Genomic DNA, 14,873 nt, shown 5'->3' on the forward strand with positions numbered 1-14,873 from the left:
CCCGCCCACTTTCCACCCCATGTTCTTAAATTTAAAAAAGAAATACACCATTCGTTTGTGCTGCGTTTGCGCATGGCGTTATATGGCTTGAGGACTTGATCAGATAGATAAACTCCTCCCATATACCGATTGCAGTCGACGATGCAATCGTGCTTGAGGACCGTTGCCGCAGTACCTCGCACAGGGACAGGGGTGATGCCGTTGCCGTGAATTGTGGACAGTACAAGGACATCCCTCTTTTCCTTATATCTGACCAGAAACAGGTTTCCACTGGTAAGGGCACGGGTCGCACCCCTGGGGATAGGTACCTGGAGGGGGTGGTAGGGAGGCTGCGTTGATTTTTCCGCACGGTCCCACAAGCGGACGCGGATCTGGTGGCGAGGGACTGGAACAAGGGGATACTAGTATAAAAGTTATCCACGTACAGGTGGTAACCCTTATCTAGCAGTGGGTGCATAAGGTCCCACACAAGTTTCCCGCTAACACCCAGAGTGGGGGGACATTCTGGGGGTTGAATACAGGAATCTCGCCCCTCGTACACACGAAACTTGTAAGTGTACCCTGAGGTACTCTCACAAAGTTTGTACAGCTTCACGCCATACCTCGCCCGCTTAGAGGGAACATACTGGCGGAAAATGAGTCTCCCCTTGAAAGCAATGAGAGATTCATCAACCGCGACCTCCCTTCCAGGTACATAGGCCTGCACAAATTTGGCCCCAAAGTGATCGATGACCGGCCTGATTTTGTACAGGCGGTCATAGGCAGGATCACCTTGGGGGGGACATGCTGCATTATCTGCATAATGCAGGCATTTCCGGATGGCCTCAAACCGGGTACGTGTAATGGCCGTACGGTAAAGTGGGGTCTGGTAGAGGACGTCCCCACTCCAGTAATGCCTGACACTAGGTTTCTTGACTAGGCCCATATGCAGCACAAGGCCCCAAAACGTCCTCATCTTGGCTGCACAGACCGGAGTCCAGCCACCGGGCCTAGCTAAAAAGGAGCCCGGGCGTTGAGCAATGAACTGTTGGGCGTACAGGTTCGTCTGCTCCAACATCAGATTCACGAAGTGGTCACTGAAAAAAAGACTAAAGTAGTCGTATTCAGTGAAGCCCACTGTGGAAATCTGGATTCCTGGTTGGCCTACAAAATCAGGAATCACGGGCTCAAAATGCTCTGGGGTATACCAGACAAGTTCACCGGTAGAGGGCTCCGGTGGACTTAACTGGTGGGCCGGAAAACTAGTACGAGCCCCAGAGCTTCTCGTACTAGTGTGGGCCACAGGGTCCCTAGCATGGCGGTCCCCTTGCTCCGCCTGGCGGTGTCTCCGCCGTCTTGGGGTCTCATCATCATCGCTAGATGAGGAAGAGGACGCGGATGACAAAAGGAAAGTGGGGTCATCCTCGTCCTCACTGGGGCTCTCGGACTCGGAGGCAAGCTGGGCGTATGCCTCCTCAGCCGAGAACATCCGGTGGGCCATAGGGGAGTGTGTGTGTGCGTGATAAACTTTATTTGGTGTGCGTGTGTGTGGGACGGGTGTTCGCGAAATTATCCTAAATGTACACGAATGGTGTATTTATTTTTAAAATTTAAGAACATGGGGTGGAAAGTGGGAGGGGTTTAATCAAATCAAGCGCACAATATCTCGGAAACCAAAGTGGCGCAAACGTTAATTTTTGCAGCACAAACGCAGAACAAACGAATGGTGTATTTCTTTTAGAAATTTAAAAACATGGGGTGGAAAGTGGGCGGGGTTTCATCAAATCAAGCGCGCAATATCTCGGAAACCAAAGCGGCGCAAACGTTCATTTTTGCAGCACAAACGCAGCACAAACGAATGGTGTATTTCTTTTTGAAATTTAAGAACATGGGGTGCCAACTTCACACAGGTTAATATCGTCTAGAAGGGGAATGTAATTAAGATCAAATAATAAGTTACTTTGATACCTAGCTAAGGAAGGGCATTTTACACCCACGAGAATCCAAAGGTGTTGGAGATTTTCTTTTGCGTAGGTACTGACAGTCCCATATTTAGCATTTGGGATTTATTTATGTTTATTTTGTAATATGAGGCGAGGCTGAAGTTATTTATGATCTCATTTATATTTGGCAGGTTTATATCTAGGTTTGAGGAAATGATCAAAACAGGGTTCCATTGACAGCGCAAAAATCAATGAGGATAGTGAGCATTCCTGCCTGGTCCCATTTCTTTTTTTTTAAATGGGTCAGAGAGGAAACTTGAGGAATAAACCACAGCACAAGGATCTGAGTAGAGGGCCGTTACCGGAGATGAGGAACCCTGCTCTAATTAATTTATGTGTGTAATACCATGATATTGGCTTTCCTAATACAATGCTGGGGTACCGTAATATAAAACCGCAGATGCCATCCCTAGACCAGTGTGAGGACCCATGTGGAACCTAGGGAAAACCTGTACGTACAGATGTGTCCTTCCTTACCTTTCTTCTTGGCTCCAGATATCCTGAGATTAGTGAGATTACAAGCTTTGAAGAAGCGCTATTTTGTTTTGCTCACAATGTCAGAGAGAGTAACGTCATTTTTAAAATTTCTTTCACATCGTTACATAACTTGAGCCAAGAGGAAAAACACATCTATAGTATCTAAGTCTTAGATTCTAAGGTATACTGCTGTTACCTAGCGGCCAAACTGTATTAGTAACTGTCCCTAACCGTACAGTGTTGTGCAGTGCTGAGATCACTGATGGTACGGCATGGCGTTTCTCCTGCTGTAACTAGGCATGTGCCCAAGGACTGTAGAGGTGGGATGTCGCTATGCCGCTGACATTCTACTAGGCAGGGATATGAGGGGATATAAGGGACAGCCAACTGATGTTCTAGGGCACATGCTGTAAGGATACCACCACATAATGCGGTCATGCTGCACTTTGGATCCAACACTCTATGGTCGAGTGCCACGTGACTGTACGAGTCACAGCTGCATCCTATTCACTAATTACAACTGTATTGTATTTTCTGTCTTCATTGTTAACGACCACGTTCTAACCAGAAACACAATACGGCTCATACAACCGCGCAGTACTCGTCTGCAGGTGGTCGCACCCCAAGCCCAGCACACCACTCTAATTGTATACCCTTATTGGGCCAGTTTCTTAACCAACCAGAGGATCTGATGACGATCACGGCTGCCGCTAAGAAGCGTTAGGCACTGAAGATGGTGATAGGGGCGCCTTGACTTGTATCTGATTGCCTAGCAGAAACTGTTAGTTGAATTATTTGCAACGTGGAATGAACTGTGTCCCTCTGCAAGACATAATTGTGTCTTTCTAATACCAGATACTGGCTGAGAGTGCCGCCCTGTTGAGCGGCAGTTTATTCCGTAGACTTGACTGTGTTACCGCATTGTACTGTGTCAGTGCCATCGTTCTTATTGCAACCCCACCTGAGCCACACTGCACACTGACATTTGGGGAACAGCCCTTGGCCTGTTCTTACAGTCCGTGGATGACTTTTGGTGGCAGAACATATGCACAGACCACATAAAACAATACTAGAAAACGTGCTGTGGGGTACCCAGGGGGGGTATTTTCAATTTTCAATAGAAATTCACTCAATTGAACAGAACAGAATTTATATGCAAGAAAATGTCTGTTTATTATACATGGCGAGGTATTAGTTGATAGGGTGCGGAGGTTGTAGTGCCATCTAGGCCCTGGAGCCATTCAGAACTCTAGAACAGCTTAGTGACAACCCCTGTGGCACTTGTAAGAGCAGTTATAAAGTTAACCAGCTTTCCTAAAGTCTAAAGTATTTTAGTGGAAAAAGTTAAAAAAAATAAATAAAATTTTTAAAGTGAAACCCTATCTTCAATTAAATCAATGTATATATAATTATACAGCTGTTTGTCTTATTTTTAACCATTAATATTCTCACCTGTTGCCACCTACAAACTGCCAACAAGAACATACTGTCAGATTATATTATGTTGGGCTTTTTCAAGGGCATAGACAGAAATAAAAGCCCCCCCCCCCTTCCCCCAACACTAAACACTCTGCCCAATGTACTAATATTCATTCCATTTTCGGTCCTAAATCCTGACTGATGTCTCATATTTAGACCTTTGACATATTCGTCAGAAACTTATCCTCTATGACTGACTCATTATATGGCTGATCATTTCATTTTAAATTACTAGATGTTATGTAATCTCCATTTGATACTGTGTCAAACCATCGGGTGGACACTACATGTGCCAATCCGTCTCTCACACATCAGATCAATCAATCTGGGTGGAGACCGAAGGAGACTTTTGACACTATTAGTGTTCACCTTGGAATTGTTATCATTTTTGCCACATAAACCATATGATAATTAAATAGAGAGCAGATACAGGATATTGTGTTGAACTATTTTATGTGTTTTTTATTCATGGTTTTTTATTTTTCATTTTAACATATATAATAATAATAAAAAATATCCTATATTTTCCATATAAGAGTGACCAATCTATTTTTCTATACATTTATCCAAAAATCTTTGAGGGGTGACTCAACTTTGGATTGGAGCACCTGTCTGATTAACCTTATAATATATCTGTGTCTGTTTTGTAGATTTGACATATAATTCTATCTACATGAAACCACCACCAGCAATCAGCTGCAAACTCACGGTGGAGATTTATCAAAACCAGTGCCCATAACAGCCAATCAGATTGCACCTTTCAAATTCCAAAGGAGTTCTGAAAAATGAAAGGTGGGACCTGATTGGTAGCTATGGGCGACTAGGCCAGTCTTCCTTTACACCAGTTTTGATAAATCTCCCCCTAGTTTTCCCAACCCCCGTCTATCAGTTGTTACTGCTGGAGAAACCACTTCTGGCCTGATAGTTATTGCGTTAGGCCATATCAAGGGTCTTGGTAGCGGGAACCTTCATAGTAATAATGGTTCTGAGGATTAGAACAGTGGATCATGATGGGTCACAGATCACCAGAAATCATCCTAGAGTTTTTAAGAAATTAACATAAAGTAATATGTACCATAATTGTATCATATATTTAGGTGAATATTAAAGGGTTTGTGCAGCCTGTTTATATTGATGACCTATCCTCAGGACTCCCGGCAGGGGCCCGACACTGGCACCACGCCGATCAGCTGATTGAAGAGGAAGAGATGCTCCATGCGAGTGCCACATCCTCCACATTACACTGCCCGTCGTCTGCCTTTCAGCGGCTTAGGCTAGTTTCATATTAGCGGCAGGGGACTCCGGCGGGTGAAAGTCCTACATGTAGTACTTTTATTGCGGCCCCCTCTCGGTGTGCGCTGCCGTGCCGCCGTAACTCTGCCACGCCCCCATTATAGTCAATAGGGCCGGGCGGACCTCCGGCAGCACATGCACACTAGCGGCAGAATGGATCCGTCAGGCTGTTCACCCGCCGGAACAGCCTGCCGGAGTCCCCTGCCGCTAGTGTGAAAGTACCATTAGTGTTATTACAAGTACTCGCTCCACTCAAGTGAGTGAGAAGACAGGCAGTGTAACGAGGAGGAAGTAGCGCTCGCATGGAGCATCACTTCCTCTTCAATCAGCTGATCGGCAGGGGTTCGGTTGTCAGACTCCCGCAGATCAGATTTTGATGACCTATTCTGTAATATTATTCCTTAAAAGGGGTTGGCCACTCTTTAGCACTTATTAAAACTATAAAGAAAGTAGGGAAATATTACACTTACTAATATATCTTCTTAAGCAGATCTGCCTGGTTTTCCTGCTATTGGAGGCCACACCCCCTCCTGTCCTGCACTCACCACGCCCCCTCCTGTCCTGCGTTCACCACGCTTCCTCCTGTCCTGCACTCACCACGCCCCCTCCTGTCCTGCTCTCACCACGCCCCCTCCTGTCCTGCACTCACCACGCCCCCTCCTGTCCTGCTCTCACCACGCCCCCTCCTGTCCTGCTCTCACCACGCCCCCTCCTGTCCTGCGTTCACCACGCCCCCTCCTGTCCTGCCCTCACCACGCCCCCTCCTGTCCTGCACTCACCACGCTTCCTCCTGTCCTGCCCTCACCAAGCCCCCTCCTGTCCTGCATTCACCACGCCCCCTCCTGTCCTGACCTCACCACGCCCCCTCCTGTCCTGCTCTCACCACGCTTCCTCCTGTCCTGCCCTCACCACGCCCCCTCCTGTCCTGCACTCACCACGCCCCCTCCTGTCCTGCTCTCACCACGCCCCCTCCTGTCCTGCCCTCACCACGCCCCCTCCTGTCCTGCACTCACCACGCCCCCTCCTGTCCTGCTCTCACCACGCTTCCTCCTGTCCTGCCCTCCCCACGCCCCCTCCTGTCCTGCACTCACCACGCTTCCTCCTGTCCTGCTCTCACCACGCCCCCTCCTGTCCTGCTCTCACCACGCCCCCTCCTGTCCTGCTCTCACCACGCCCCCTCCTGTCCTGCCTCACCACGCCCCCTCCTGTCCTGCTCTCACCATGCCCCCTCCTGTCCTGCTCTCACCACGCCCCCTCCTGTCCTGCGTTCACCACGCTCCCTCCTGTCCTGCTCTCACCACGCCCCCTCCTGTCCTGCTCTCACCACACCCCTCCTGTCCTGCTCTCACCACACCCCCTCCTGTCCTGCTCTCACCATGCCCCCTCCTGTCCTGCTCTCACCACGCCCCCTCCTGTCCTGCTCTCACCATGCCCCCTCCTGTCCTGCTCTCACCACGCCCCCTCCTGTCCTGCGTTCACCACGCTCCCTCCTGTCCTGCTCTCACCACGCCCCCTCCTGTCCTGCTCTCACCACACCCCCTCCTGTCCTGCTCTCACCACACCCCTCCTGTCCTGCTCTCACCACTCCCCCTCCTGTCCTGCTCTCACCACGCCCCCTCCTGTCCTGCGCTCACCACGCCCCCTCCTGTCCTTTTCTCACCACGCCCCCTCCTGTCCTGCGTTCACCACGCTCCCTCCTGTCCTGCTCTCACCACGCCCCCTCCTGTCCTGCTCTCACCACACCCCCTCCTGTCCTGCTTTCACCACACCCCCTCCTGTCCTGCTCTCACCACGCCCCCTCCTGTCCTGCTCTCACCACGCCCCCTCCTGTCCTGCGCTCACAGCTGCCTGTCTGCTCCATCCCTACAGGTGCCACAGAGGAGCAACCTCGTCCATGCCTGAAGGAGTGTGCTGCTGTCTGGGTCCTAAAGCACCCTGCTGGTATCAGAGGTGCTTTCCTTCTGTGACTGGCACTCCTGGCTGTGCAGAGCTGGCAGGGGCTTAGCAGGGACACTTGTTAAAAGCTGTCATTACCCCTAGGCCTATGGGGCCAATACCTATTAGGGGTCCCTTTATGCTGCAGCTGCCCCCTAATACCGTGTTGTGGGCACATCCGCCTGTGGAAGCTTTACTACAGGCCTCATCTACAAGCAGAGCCAGGGAGCACCACTGAGATGCCAGGTGATTATGACATGCCCCTGTGAATTGGCCTGCTAGGCCCTTGATTTATTTGTTTTGCCAAGGGATTACTTCAAGAGGATTTAACCCTTTCAGGACAGGAGTCCTTTGTTCTGGTCCTTTGTTGCTGCTGCCAGTTACCCACGGCTCAGTGGTGGTGGTCACCCACTGAAATACCAATTGCTGCAAAGCCATCTTGTTTACAGGACCTCCTGCCTGCTTCTTCTACCTTATTACACCAAGTTGTGCCTGTTTCTATGTTGCACCTTTAACCCTTTAACCCCCTTTTCAGGTTGAGTAAGGGTATTACAGCACTTGTTTTTATATATATGCCAATGGAATAATGTGGGCTATTTTTATGTGCTGTCATTTTATTGTGCAATCTAATTCTAAGGAAACGTGCCCAGTGATAGACTCAAAAGTACATGAGCCTCTGAGATATTGCTCTTTTAAAGAAATGTGCCCAGAGATGGACTCCACTGTAAGTGAGCCTCTGTGATCGTCTACCTTGCTTGTATCCTGACTTGTCTGGTGAAAGACACTTGTTCAAAATAAGAAAGAAACCTGGGTACGGACTCATATTTGTTCCTTGAGCCTCCAAGAACTTTAAATTGTTTTATATTGTTCTACTGTTCTATTATGGACAATTTGTAATTATGGACTATCCTGGTTATAATGATACGCTGCTCCAGGTCAGCGCCCCTGTTCCCTCACACTATCCTGAGAGAAGAGAACGACGCCCCTTTTCACCGTTACTTGTTCCTAAGCCAGTGGAACTGCCTGATTTATACATATAATGTATTTCTGCAAATGTAGATGAAATTTTCCTGCTTTGCATTATTTTCTCTTTTTCAGGTGCAGTATCCAGCTGGGCAGGGCCCCTCCATGTTGCGCCGAGGACGGGCAACGTTATAGCGTGGTGATATGTAGTGTCCCACTAGGCAAAGGTGGGCACTACACAAGGGTCAATTGGTGTGCATGTTACTTCTACTCACAAGGGACAGGAATGTTATATTTATAAATGTATTTTATAATGTATTTTTATATGCAATGTTCCCCTGTATGATTCAATAGCAGGCCTAGCTGGGTGTAGTTAGACATCCCAGACACTAGAGGGAGATAGGGAGCCCCTAGTATAAATATCCAGGACCAGACAGGGAGGGGGAGTTCAGAGTCAGGAGTCTGCAGACAGAAGAAGTAAGAAGGCACCAGCCAGGGACAAGCTGAGGGCCTCCTCCTGACATGCAGCTAGACAGCCCAGGCTACTAGTTGTTACCAGGAGGCTAGTAGAGGGATCCTAGCCTACCTGCGGATCAAGAGAGCCTTAGTTAGCTCTGAAGACACCCCAGTGGCAGGACAGCACCTCCTGGGAGAAACCACAGCCCTTCATCAGTAAAGCAAGTATATTACAGGCAAAGATAAGTAACCCTGATAGGCAGATGCTTTAGGAAGCAAAGCAAGGATTTAATACGAGAGGAAGATATATATATACCAAGGATATAAGCCACCATTTAGGCATCCGGGCCTTGGGATTGAAGCCAGACAGGAGTTCTAGAAAGGACAGTGTACGCTATTTCTAAGGAAAGGTACAACCTGATTCTGAGTGTGTTGTGGATTTACCCTCTGAGTATCTTGCATAATTAATACCTGCCATCGTGTGGAATAAAGCCTGCTTGTAAAGCTGTGATCTAAAGGACTGTGTTACCATCTGTATGTACAAAGTTGGACTATTAAGTAAAGCAACGTTTGGTTCACTATACCACCTGTGTACCTCAATTATTCCAACTATAAATCGGTGTGCCACCGTTACAGGCACTGGCGTCACGAATCCAAAAGGGACCTTGCCCCAGGCACTCAAAATACCTGTAACATCCAGGGCACCTCATCCACCATCAGGCCTGGTCCCTACATACCGAGTGTGCCCCAGAGGAAGTGTCTACCTCTCCTTCACTGCCGCATGCCTGCCCAGGGTTCTCCAATACAGTGAGCAACCCTCGATTGCCCATAACCGTGACCTCGCTTCGCTATACCCTGCAGGTCTGGCGTGCTGCACACAGACATGATATTGCAGCCAGATCAACAGTTCAGGAGCTTTAACCCCTTGTGAGCTGTCAGTATGGCCGAGGTCAGTGATATCAGCAGCAGTCACTGGTCTCACCATCTATGAATGTGTGCCTTCTCCTTCCTGCACTCTGTATATGGTGATATGTGACCCCCCACCACTGCATATAGAGATCTGTGACCCCCTGTACACTGTATACAGTGATCCGTGCTAACTGTAGCCCACGAGTGCCGCCGGAAGTCCGCTCCGGCCCCATTCACTTTAATGGGGAAAGGTTGGAGATGCGGCCACAGTACGGCAAACATGCCGAGAGGCGGCTGGACAAAAAATGCAGCGTGCTGGGCATCAGTGAATGTGAATGGTGCCGGAGCTGACTTCCAGCGGCACTCGTGGGCTAGCGTTAGCATAGATCTGGCAGGGGAACAGCCTGCCGGACCCTGCTAACGCTAGTGTGAAAGTAGCCTTAGTCGTGTGAGGATAGACAGCAGGCGCCTCTCTATGTGAGCTGATCGATTTATACAAATTTATTCATAAGAATTCTTGTGCAACAAAGATCTGTCCCCCCGCTCAACAGCCCCCCTCCTATGGCGGTCCATGCACCTAAACAGAAATCTATGACCGCTCAGAGCTGCCGTAGATTTCTGGCTTCATTTTAGTCAGAAAAGTGTCAAAAATGAACATACATTTTTTGGGGCGAATGGTCACGCCCCCTCCCTGCCATTGTGACGCCCTTTTTTTTTTTTTTTTTTAAAGGCACAGTTAAAAAGTCGCAAACACATAGTTTGCAACTTTTTAACGCCATTTTTCAGAAACAAGGGAAATTATGAATCTCTCCCTCTATTCATTCTGTTCATGGCTTAAATCCAATGGTGCAACTAGAAATGACAAGGCCCCACAGCAAGTTTATGAACAGGCCCCCTCCCCCCCAGTAACATATGTATGATACATTAGCATCATAGTCCTGTGTGCTGCTGGGACTGGGGCGTACTTCCTATTGCTATGTCTGTACAGCAGTTATTCACTGATGACTGAGTTATTGGTATTATCTGAGGGGCTCTTGTCTCTATGGAAACACAGGTGGGCGGGGATGTCATGTGACCTCTCCTCTGGACATGCTTGCTGCAATGCATGCTGGGATTTTTACTTTCACTTTGCAGCTGCTCCTCCCACACAGCCGGTCTGAGGAGCTCCTCCAGGGAGGTATGTCATGGTGAACAGGTTAGAGACAGGATATAGAGCCGGTACATGTCACCTGATAGAAATACTTCATGGTTTGGGCTATTGTCTGGGGCACTTTGGATTTTTGATACTTAGAGTGGTCAACCCCTCTAAATAATAATCTTCAACGACGAATGTTCATAAGAACATGCATGGGATTTAAAATCATTCTACCAAATACACACAATGCAGCATGAAGGGGCTCGGTGAAGGTGGCAGTGAAGGTGTGTAAGTGTCTGATGGGGTCACACAGCTCATAAAAGGACAGCTGCCCGGCCTCATAGTCCAGACATATCCTGAATCTATCACTGGAGATCTCGTCAGGTAACCGGATCTCTTTACCGTCATGTCTCACTGAATACTGATTATTATACCTCCTCAAACTCCAGGACTTGTTATTATCCCCAATGTATGACCGTTCTCCCCTCCTGTGTATACTGGGATAACACATCCCCACCATCCAACCCCCTGATCCACTGATCTCCACATCCCAGTAATGTCGCCCTGAGGTAAATCCCCTGCTGCTCATCACCTGATTATTCTGGAATCTCTCTGCTGTTTCTGGACAATTCTGATTATATTGTGTACGGGTTGCAGTTTTCAGGTCGTCTGATATAAGGACTAGTGTTGAGCGCGAATATTCGAATTGCGAATTTTTTTCTCGAATATCGCAATTTCGAGATTTCGCGAATATTTAGAATATCGTTCTATATATTCGCGAAATCGAATATTCGTTTTTTTCTTATATTTTTTTCTTTCCCACTTCCCTAAAGTTGTTCTTACCTGTCCTTTGGATTCCTGGCTTCCTGGCTGCTCCAGTCAGTGGCGTTTTCAACTTACTGCTATATTCCATATTAGCTAAATTACAATCTAATCTATATGTGTATTTTACGAAATTTCGCAATAGTCGCAATTGCGATGCGAGTAATATAACACGAAATATTCGCATGAAGATTTCAACTTAGCACTGCTATACTCCATATTCTAGCCTAATATGGAATATAGCTGTGCTAAGTTAGCACTGCTATATTCCATATTAGGCTAGAATATGGAGTATAGCAGTGCTAAGTTGAAATCTTCATGCGAATATTTCGTGTTATATTAGTCGCATCGCAATTTTGACTTTTTCAAATGTTCTTAATATTGCTCTACTTTCGTCTTTTAGAAATTTCGTAATATTGCTCTAACTTCGTCTCTTAGAATATTACGAATATTCTAAAAGACGAAGTTAGAGCAATATTACGAAATTTCGTAAAATACACATATAGATTGTAATTTAGCTAATATAGTGCTATAATCCCTTTTTTTTCCTGTAATTTTTTTTTGCCTCTTCTGAACTTAAGTTTTGTAAAATATGTACACTATTAAAAATTATTACTATAGCAGTATATTAGCTTAAATACAATCTATGTGTATTTTACGAAATTTCGTAATATTGCTCTAACTTCGTCTTTTAGAATATTACGAATATTCTAAAAGACGAAGTTAGAGCAATATTAAGAACATTTGCAAAAGTCGAAATTGCGATGCGAGTAATATAACACGAAATAGTCGCATGAAGATTTAAACTTAGCACAGCTATATTCCATATTCTAGCCTAATATGGAATATAGCAGTTCTAAGTTTAAATCTCCATGCGACTATTTCGTGTTATATTACTCGCATCGCAATTTCGACTTTTGCAAATGTTCTTAATATTGCTCTAACTTCGTCTTTTAGAATATTCGTAATATTCTAAGAGACGAAGTTAGAGCAATATTACGAAATTTCGTAAAATACACATATTAGCCTAGCCATAGTCATTAAGCATAGGAACGTTGCCTTATACTATCAAGATAAATTTTCGCAATATGCGAAAAAATAATTTCGCGATAATTGGAATAATTGCGAATATTCGATTTCGACGAATATAACACGAATATTCATGCGAATATTCGCGAAATATCGCGAAATCGAATATGGCACCTCCCGCTCATCACTAATAAGGACATTATTAGCAGCTGTGTTTACATCCAGTAATATGTCTCCAGGACCCTCCACATAGATCCCTCTCCTTATATCTGTTATTATGTCACATAATGTGTGTAATTTGTCTGAGATCACAGCCACATCCAGATCACCTACATCATGGAGACATCTATTTATGTCTTCATCACCTCCTTCCTCCTCAGGATCACACAAGTCACCTGTATCTGGTTCCTGTAAGACAGTCAGTGGATCAGTCATGTTACATATCTCCTCAATGTGTCTCATCCTCCCGGACAGCTCAACCTTCTTTATTTCCAGCTTCTGGATCCGAGAAGAGAATGAGAGTGACTCTTCCTTTTCCTGCCTGGAGGTCTCAGTCAGGACCCTCTTCTCCAGGTTGTCCAGTCGTCTCCTGATGTCTGTAAACAGGGCAGTGACTCTCTTTGCTTCTCCAGATGCTTTTTCTTGAGCTTTTCTCCTGCGCTCCTCCAGGTTCTGGACTCTTTCCTCAGTCTCCTCTCGCTTTGTGGTCAGTTTCTGGAAAATATTTCTCAGTTTCCCTTTCTTCTTCTCAGAGGCCTCATCCAGCATCTCCACCCGGTGTCCCTTATGTTCTCCGGCCAAACTGCAGGACACACAGATACAAGCAGAGTCCTCAGTGCAGTAATATTCCAGGATCTTCTTATGGACAGAACATTTCCTCTTCTCCAGGGAAGTGCTAGGGTCAGATAAGACGTGTTCTGATGACTTACTGTGAACTCTCAGGTGTTTCTCACACAGAGAAGCCTCACAGTGTAGACAGGATTTAACAGCAGGTACAGGAGAGTCCACACAGTAAGTGCACAAGATCCCGCTGATCTCCACTGGATCTGGCTGAGTAAACAGGAAATGTTCAGCTACATTATGAAGATTTATGTTCTTCATCAGTGCAGGCCGCTCCTGAAACTCTTCTCTACATTCAGGACAGGTATAAACCCCAGACTCGTCCTGTGTATACAGTACACGATCAATACAGACTCGGCAGAAGTTGTGTCCACATCTCAGCATTACAGGATCCTTAAAAATACATAAACAGATGGAGCAGAGCAGCTCGTCTTTCACATCAGCAGACGCCATGGCTGAGAGAAGAAGGAAGAAATGAAACTGAAAGTGCTTCACACTGGATGTAAGTTATTGTCACACCCATTCACTTAACCCCTTATGGACACAGCAATATATTTTTTTCTTTATATTCTGAGAGCCATAACTTTTTTTTTTCTATTAGTGTAACCATATGAGGGCAAGTTGAATTTAATAATGCCACCATTTCCTGGTACATATGGTGCATTGAATAACTTTTAGAATTTTTAGGGGAGGAGAACGGAACAATAAAACAGCAATTTTGCCATTTTGTTAAATTCATTTTTACAACATTGAACATTTGATATTTAAAGGGGTTGGTAACATACAGATATGGTAATAGTCATCTTGCCAGATTATCACTGCTTTTACCTTAGCTGACTTTCAACTGTGCAGCCATTCCACTCTCTTTGGCTTCCGTTGTGTGCATCCGTGGCCGTTGTGCCGTCTTCCGTTTTTTTTCGCGGACCCATTGACTTTCAATGGGTCCGTGGAAAAATCGGAAAATGCACCGTTTTGCAGCCACATCTGTGATCCGTGTTTCCTGTCCGTCAAAAAAATAGGACCTGTCCTATTTTTTTGACGGACAACGGTTCACGGACCCATTTTAGTCAATGGTTCCGTGAAAAAACACGGATGCACACAAGATTGGCATCCGCGTCCGTGGTCCGTGGCCGTAGGCTACTTTCACACAGACGGATCCGCAGATCCGACTGCATAAAAGCTTTTTCAGAGCTGAGTTTTCACTTCGTGAAAACTCAGATCCGACAGTATATTCTAACACAGAGGCATTCCCATAGTGATGGGGACGCTTCTAGTTAGAATATACTTTGAACTGTGTACATGACTGCCCCCTGCTGCCTGGCAGCACCCGATCTCTTACAGGGGGCTGTGATCCGCCACTGGGCCCCCCTCCCTCCCCTGTAGTTAACACATTGGTGGCCAGTGCGGCCGGCTTCCCCTCCCTCCCCTGTAGTTAACACATTGGTGGCCAGGGCGGCCGGCCGGCCCCCCCCTCCCTCCCCTGTAGTTAACACATTGGTGGCCAGTGCGGCGCATTGCTTATAGCACAGACCTGTCACTTACCAGTAGGAGGA

At 46.7% G+C, this 14,873-nt stretch overlaps 1 protein-coding gene across 2 annotated transcripts; it reads right to left on the bottom strand.

The window, feature by feature from the left end:
* Positions 1 to 3,610: 3,610 nt before the first annotated feature.
* On the bottom strand, positions 3,611 to 13,809 carry LOC121005909 (E3 ubiquitin/ISG15 ligase TRIM25-like). 2 transcript variants are annotated; one of them, XM_040438743.1, is made up of 3 exons: positions 12,676 to 13,773; positions 11,222 to 11,308; positions 3,611 to 3,773 (listed from the first exon to the last, which is right to left on the bottom strand). In XM_040438743.1, exons 1-3 carry the CDS (start codon positions 13,771 to 13,773, stop codon positions 3,753 to 3,755), a joined length of 1,206 nt encoding a protein of 401 aa, XP_040294677.1. In that variant the 3' UTR covers positions 3,611 to 3,752. The 2 variants fall into 2 exon arrangements, with proteins under 2 accessions (XP_040294677.1, XP_040294686.1); XM_040438752.1 differs by lacking the exon at positions 3,611 to 3,773 and having other exon boundaries at positions 10,243 to 11,308; positions 12,676 to 13,809.
* Between the last annotated feature and the right edge of the window lie 1,064 nt (positions 13,810 to 14,873).

The sequence above is a fragment of the Bufo bufo genome, chromosome 1 (genome assembly GCF_905171765.1).
Source record: "Bufo bufo chromosome 1, aBufBuf1.1, whole genome shotgun sequence".
NCBI classification, from domain to species: Eukaryota; Metazoa; Chordata; class Amphibia; order Anura; family Bufonidae; genus Bufo; species Bufo bufo.